Source organism: Scyliorhinus canicula, chromosome 9, assembly GCF_902713615.1.
Source record: "Scyliorhinus canicula chromosome 9, sScyCan1.1, whole genome shotgun sequence".
Classification (NCBI taxonomy): Eukaryota; Metazoa; Chordata; class Chondrichthyes; order Carcharhiniformes; family Scyliorhinidae; genus Scyliorhinus; species Scyliorhinus canicula.
In genome coordinates, this window is record NC_052154.1 from 27675967 (window position 1) to 27683649 (window position 7683).

Consider the following 7683-nt stretch of genomic DNA (forward strand, 5'->3'; position numbering starts at 1 on the left):
GTTACACTTTCACTTTTACCACACAAACATACAATAAAACTGAACCACAAAACTAAGCCAATTCAGTTATTGTTCTGAAGTAACAACTTGTTGATGGAATAATCTCTCCAACATGAAAACTGATAGGAGCTGACTTGCTGACAGGCTTTGCAACATTGGCACTAATTTAGCCCATAGATTAGTTTTATGATGTAGTGAATCAGGTATGAACTCGACAAAGACTCATATTTGTTAATTTAATAAAATCAGGGTATTTGACACTTCTTTGGAACAGGATCCTGTCAGCTTCAGCATCTACATTTAAAATATTAGCACTGTTATTAAAAAATATCAACTTAATATGGTTAAATGGAACAGGTTGTGAAGAAGAAAATCTTTTGATCTAATGCTACTCGCCTTTTTTCTATTATACAGAATATAATTTTACTCTTATACTAAATAGCTTTCAACAAAATACTACATTAACAATTTGTGTTTAGCTCTACGTATAATCTGTCCTTGCATTTAATGGAGCCATTGCTGCTTCAATTACAGCACTGTATAAATTACAATTATACAGATGAAATAAATGAGAATTTTTTAAAGTTAGAATTAGATCTTGGATGTATTTTGCAAAATAATTGCATTATTTTGTCAGTGTCCCTCTGTGTTCAATCTTGTCTGAAGTCAACAGAAACCATTAGAGCATCATAGTGCCTCATTCAAAAGAGGAGAAAAGTTAAAGTAGTGAAGATTCGCAACTCTTCTTCCAAATACAGCAGGAGAAGGGAATAATCACAGTTCTCCAAGAGATGGAACCAACCCTCTTTTTAGGTGCAGCCGGGGAAATGGTTATTAGTTTGATAATTAATTTTGAGTATACTGTCGGGATTTCATAATGCCACCATGATCATAAGAATAACACAAGATGTCTAGGAGTACAAATTGAAACAATTGAATACCTAAGTCTTTTACTTGCACATAATCAGACTGTGGAACTGAATCAGCAGTTAGTGTTAAGATATTCACATTCCTGCCAAGGAACCCACTTGAAACCCTTTATTGAGATTCAGCACACTAGCCTTCTAGAAGAAGTCATAGGCTCCCTCCCAACATGACCAAAATGGACAATGCTTACAGATTGCATTAAGTGGATTTTATTGCTCATCAGGTTTGCTTAGTCAATTTCAGTGCACTGTGTTGCTAAATTGCATTTTTAATGCCAAGTGAGTTCAGTTGGCACTGAACTATTACAGGCACAGTTTTCTACTGACAATGAGATGCTAATATTTAATCCACATATTTTGACAAGTTTTGCATATTCTGGCCCACATTTTTATCTCCTTGTTACTTGCTTCCAAACTCTGATGATTAACCCAGCAAAATGTTCAAAATAAATAGGCCTTCAGTGATCTCTGACCATTGTAGCAATTAAAAGATATGAATTTATAAGATGGTAATTGTTTAAAATTAGGGTTCAAATTTGTTGTTTTGCTCCCGTTTTTAAAGTGGAGGGACTTAGATGAAGTTCCACACTGACTTTGCTGGTTTTCTAATGCTTCACATCCATGTTTGATGCAGCTGCACACTAAGTGTTGGCACTGAATTCTCCATTTTGGGACAGCTAAAGTAGCTCAGTTGAACCTAGTTCTTACCTATGACCCATACATGCACATTTGCAGTACTAGATTCTGATGAGGAGCTGAGCTCTGGCTAAATTTCATTTCCCAAGCCACAGGTTTGTTTGGGGCGCATTTGAGACTAACTAACTGAGCACATGCCAGGGGTATCACTTGACCTGTTTCCTTCAGTGCTGCACAAACGTTTGCATTTATCAATTAAAAACTTAATTCAAATTTTACAAAATATGGTTATACCTGGACTACCAAATGTACGTTGCCAATAGCTGTTCCATGATTATTAGGGTTTATGAGTAACAATTTGTGTCCAGCTGGTGCCGAAACATCAGTAAGATATCTAAGAAAGGTGCTCGGAAGGAACTAGATTCTTTAGCCGGGCAGGAGGGCAGGCCAAGTGTGCTGCACTCATTCGTAGGTTGCTGGGTCAAAATCCTGGAACTCCCTCCCTAGTACACCCATGGGTGTACCTACACCACGTGGACCACAGCGGTTCAAGAAGGCAGCTCACCATCACCTCTCCTCCAGGGCAATTAGCAATGGGCAATAAATGCTGACCTAGCCAGTGACACCCACATCCTTTGAATGACTCAATCACTGCTTCATGAGCAGCAAAGGCCTAAGACCCTAGCTCACTGTTATGTGTCCAAGCTGGATGATGATGCATTGCAAGTCAGTGAAGGAATTAGAGAAGTAAGTTCCAAATTAAGAATGGGAAGAAAGTAAATATCAAAAAGAGGAAAGATTAAGTGGATAAATGCACATTGGTTGACGAGCTTGTGGAAGCTCTAAAGGCAACAATGCCAAAACCTGGCCATCAGAATTTGTTTGTGTGCCTCTGCACAACTTTCTGATAGTGCTGCATATTACTGTTGGCCTCAAAATTGGCTCATAAAAATGAAAGACCCACTTGCATTTGTTAAATTGTACTCTTGTTGCAAGGCACACACATGAACAAAACAGTAATTGTTCCGCAAAATGTTGTATACATTGAAAAACAAACTTTAAAAAATTTTCCTTCGCATTTTTGTGGATCTGTTAGTGTTTATGTTTCTTCTGCTTTGTATTTATTTTTAGCTTTAACTTCTCCTAAACCTAACCTTTTGGGCATTCCTGGTTCAACTGCACCCTCCCCAGGCCTTCCTACTACTGGACTGCCAAGCAAGCAAGCTACTTCACTGACATCCCAGGCCCCAACACAGACAACCCCAACGACTCCACGTCCAGCATCGGCTACCCAGCAACAACATCCCGAACAACGTAAAAGCAAAGAAAGTGAGAGGGCAAAAGAAAAGGAGAAAGATAAAATGGACCCTGTGCCCACTACAAACAAGGAGAAAAATGATAACAGTGCTGGCACATCAGTACCTCTTCCCGGCATGGAGTACGTGGTCGATCCAGCCCAGCTTCAAGCTCTGCAAACTGCACTGGCTTCTGATCCGCCTGCCCTGCTCACCAGCCAGTTTTTGCCCTACTTTGTGCCAGGCTTTTCTCCGTATTACGCCCCACAGATTCCTGGAGCCCTTCAAGGAGGATATCTACAACCAATGTATGGGATGGAGGGTCTCTTCCCCTACAACCCAGCATTGTCCCAAGCTCTGATGGGGCTGTCACCAGGTTCTTTGCTGCAGCAATATCAGCAATATCAGCAAAGTCTACAAGATGCCCTCCAGCAGCAACAGAGGCAGTTGCAGCAACAGCAGCAGCAGCAACAACAGCAGCTACAGCAACAGTTACAGCAACAGCTACAGCAGCAACAGCAGCAGCAACAGCAGCAGCAGCAGCAACAGCCAAAGCAGCAGCCTAAACCAAGCCAAGTCCCCGCCCCACAACTAACAGCTTCCCCAGATAAAGAATCCGCCAAAGAATCTATTAAAACAGAAGAGCAAGCCAGTGCTCCCAGAGAAACATCCCTTTCAAAATCAGAAGAACAGCAACAAACAGAAAGCAAAAGTACGGACTCGCTTGACCTGTTCATTGTTTCAAAGGTGCAGTACAAGTTGGTCTGTCGCAAGTGTCAGATGGTCTTCACTGATGAAGAGACAGCCATGGGCCACCTGCAGTCAATATGTTTCTTCGGTCAGTCTGTGATAAATCTGCAAGAGACGGTGCTTCGTGTCCCCACCAGCACCTACCACTGCCTGGCCTGTGATACTACACTGAGCGGGGATGAAGCTCTAAGTCAACATCTCGAGTCAACCTTGCACAAACACAGAACAATCAAACGAGCAGCAAGATACGCCAAAGAGCACGCTAGTTTATTACCTCACTCAGCCTGCTTCCCCGATCCTAACACCGCATCTACCTCGCAGTCTGCCACTCACTCTAACGACAGCCCCTCCTCCAGCCTGTCCCCCCATGCCTCCATAAAATCTTGGCCTAACATTCTTTCCCGAGCCTCAGTCAGGAAGCCCTCTTCTTTACCTTCTCTCTCCTCATCTTCAACAGTTACCTCAAGTTCATGCAGCACCTCAGGGGTTCAGACCTCTATACCAACAGACGGCTATTCAGATGAGTCTGACAGTGAGCTCAGCCAAAAGTCAGATGGCCTGGATTGCCCGCTGGAGGGTCCAAATGACCCCAGCTGCCGCAGAGACAGTAGTCTGACTAGTGTAGGAATGGACACCTTCAGATTGTAAGCTTGAAGATGGACAATATGATTAATAAAAAAAAACAAACCAATTTCAAAAAAGACTAACTGCAATTCCAAAGCTTCTAACCAAAAAAATAAAATCTTTCAGGATTGTTGTCTCATATTGATATGCTGGCAACATCTAAACCTGTTACACTGGTTGCTAGAAGGTACTATGGTTAGCTGAGCAATGACAAAAACCAGAAAGCAATGAACTGCCTCAATTTAATTACAGTGGTCTTTGAACCTGAAACCCTTTATTTCCCCAGTGCAAACATGCCCTAAGTTGATAGCACAGCAGATGTCAGCATGTACCTTATGGGATGACAATCCACCATTTACAGTTTAGATTTCTTGCTATGTAAGCATTCGGATACCAATGGCTAGCTAAAATGTAATGTCTTGTATTCTCAGGTCAATAGCTCACACCTTGTTCTGTTTTCAGAATCATACTTTGCTTTTTTGTTTGTTTGTTTTTCCTGTTTTTATTTTTTTTGTTCCAGAAGAAGATTTTTGTTTTCAAACGGGCAGAAAGTATTCAAAAGAGTTAAAATATTAAACACATTTTACTGGGGATTTACAAAGAATAGCTCTTCTGCTGTATAATCTGAGGGATAATTAAGCACTCCCATTGCCACCAAAACACAAGAGTGTTGAGGACTTGTAGCTGAGATAACAACGAATTTAAAAGAAAAACTAACTTTCTGTATTTATGATAGATATGAACATTTTGGTGTTGAGTAGTTTGTTGCATTGGAAATGACCTAAACAGTATGGTAGATTGAAAACCTTTGTGTACATTAGCTTTTGTATTGTCCAACAGAAAGCTCTTCATTTTGATGTTGTCTTGTTCATTCCTATAGGGTAGATTGAATCAAGTTACTGGTCTATGCTTTTCTGTCGTATTCCTTCCTTTCCCACCTTCCCCTTCCAACCTTGAAACCTTCCTTAACGCTCACCTGCCTCTTTGAAGGTGGTTTGCTCTAGTTTTATAGAAGGAAGAAAAAAAAGTAAATTTAAAGATTTTTTGTGGATAGGGTCCTTTTCAATTTTTTTGTGAACCTTTAAGGAACATACTGATTATTTACCTGTGTCTGTAACCTTTGTGCACTTACCTCTCTGCTTTTGTAGATGCTGTGGAAATTTTTCCGATGAAGCAGACATTTGTTTTTTGTGTAGTGTGGCGGCAGTCTGGTCTTTTTTTTGGGGGGGGGGGGGGGGGGGGGGGAGGGAGGGAGGGAGGGAGGAGATTAATTATTATTTTTTTCTTTGTCATAAGAGAAAAAATTCTCGCGCTTTAACAAAATCCAAAGACATACACTTTCACCATTGGTGCATAAAGATGAAAAGAGGCATCTTTATACTTGAGAATTTGTTCTTCTGATTTAATAAAAAATTATCAAAAAAGGAATGGTAATATCCAGGTCACTACCGTTGCTTCTTCTGCAAGCAAAGGTGTGGCTTAAGACAAAACAAATAAAAATACCAAAAAAAACTTTTTACTTAAAGGTTTGTCCTTGTATTGTGGAATAAGTGCAGTGGTGGTTAGAAGGCACTGCAACTACCAAGAATATCAGATAGTGATCTTTTAAGAAAATGTCTTTGTTATTTGGGCACTTGTGTTATATACATCTCTGTAGTCACATTAATGTCAAAACTTAATTAGCATTAAAAAGGTCTGAACTCTTTTTTAAAAACAAAATCTTTTTTTTGCTGCAAATGTTGTAGTCACACAATAGATGCTTGCTTATACCTTGCTTTTTGCTAAGCTTTACTGGAAACCAATAAATCAGTTTTAGCCCTTGCTTTTTTGATATTCCTTTTTTCATCTTTCTGTTGCAAATGGAACGTTTTTAGACTGTGAATACACCTTTCCATGGTTCAGTTTGGCTGATGCTTTTACTAATGTCAAAAGCCAATAAAAATTGCAGAACTCCAGTTCATTCCAAACTATCAACTTGGAGTTTGTTGCAGGGACTGATGTTTTGTTTAAAAAAAAAAATTTTGTTTGTTTTTTTTTATTTTGTTTTTTGAAGTAGTCAATAAGCTGTTGTACATATTCATAATCAGGCTTGTGCACAGTGCAAAAATGATTTTTTTATAATAATTACATGCAGATAGTGTAACTCTTCAGTTTCAGAGGTGACAGAAGTTTAAATTACATTTAAAAGTAGGCCTATTTTACATAAAGATATCCGATAATGTTCAAAAAACGGAAAAAATCAAAATCTTTTCTAAATGAGGTTAAGAGAAAATAGCTCCCACAAGATGAAAAATTTTATTCCAAGGTTGTACAGTTTTTGTTTTTGTTTTGTTTTTGATGTGATTCTATGAAATATATTCGGCATTTAACTGTTAATTTGTACGTTAGTATGTTTCTGTATCATACATAATTTTCCTCATATTAACTGTTAACATTTTAACACTAGCATTATATTTTAAATACTGGTTTGTTTTATGTTTTTTATCTTTATATACTATGACATGGCCTCTTAAGGTGCAATTTTCTGGTTTGTATTTTCTTGGAACTCTGACCTTTGTTTCCAAAGTCTGTTCAGTAGCACTTGTACTCTACCATTTACAAAGACTAATAATTGTGTGGGTCAGGCTACCCCAGGTTTTACAGTTAAACGTAGCAAGACGTACAGGTGAAAAGTGGACAGGACATATTTGCATCTAAAGGCACCACCAGTACTGAAACACGGAGCTGGAAAAAAGCACTGAGCAGTTTTTTGAAAAAAAATTATTTAACTATATATGAATGTGGCCAAAGCTTTAAGCAATGAGAATGATGCCACATTAAAAGTGTCCATTTTTTGTGGCATGGGGAAAAAGAATAAGACAAGAGAAGCATTAACACAAGTCAGCATACTTGATGTATCTAAGTTCTTGGACAATAAAGAAGATTATTGTCGTTCTTGTGGAGAAACTGCCCACTGTGAACAGCATTGACTTTTACATCTTGGGCAACTTTGGAAACATTACCCTGAGGTGAAAGAGGTATCTCCAGCCTTGCAATGTACAAAAAAGAGCAAGTTAAACCAAAAATGATGTTCTTGATGTTTTTTCTATAATGTAGTCTTGTTAGTTTTTTTGTTACTGTAACAATAATGAAAAAAATTTCAACTGTACCAAAATCATGGAAACTAACAACCACGTGGATTTCGAACTTTAAAAATTTTGTCACAAACCTTGTTGTCATAGTTAAGTTGATTGTAGATGGTAATTGAATATACTCCTTTGAAAATACTTCATCAAGTATGTTTCTTGCTCATTGTGATACATTAAAAAAAACCCAGTATGAGCAAAGCCTTGTGTTTGGTAATGTTATTCACTCATTTAAGAAATGACTCTTGATCCCATTCAAAAGAACACAATAGATAACCAATCTCGCCATTATGCTGTCGTACTGGTGAGATATTGATGCCATTTTCG

At 38.5% G+C, this 7683-nt stretch overlaps 1 protein-coding gene across 7 annotated transcripts in view; it reads left to right on the plus strand.

Moving 5' to 3' along the window:
* Nucleotides 1-5451, plus strand: part of zfhx3 (zinc finger homeobox 3) — a 589682-nt gene extending 584231 nt beyond the window's left edge. For all 7 annotated transcript variants that reach the window (XM_038806373.1, XM_038806374.1, XM_038806376.1 and 4 more), the window contains one exon: nt 2694-5451. In XM_038806373.1, the coding sequence (XP_038662301.1) occupies nt 2694-4255 (1562 nt within the window). In that variant the 3' untranslated portion in view covers nt 4256-5451. The remainder of the gene's footprint in view (nt 1-2693) is intronic.
* Nucleotides 5452-7683: the final 2232 nt, after the last annotated feature.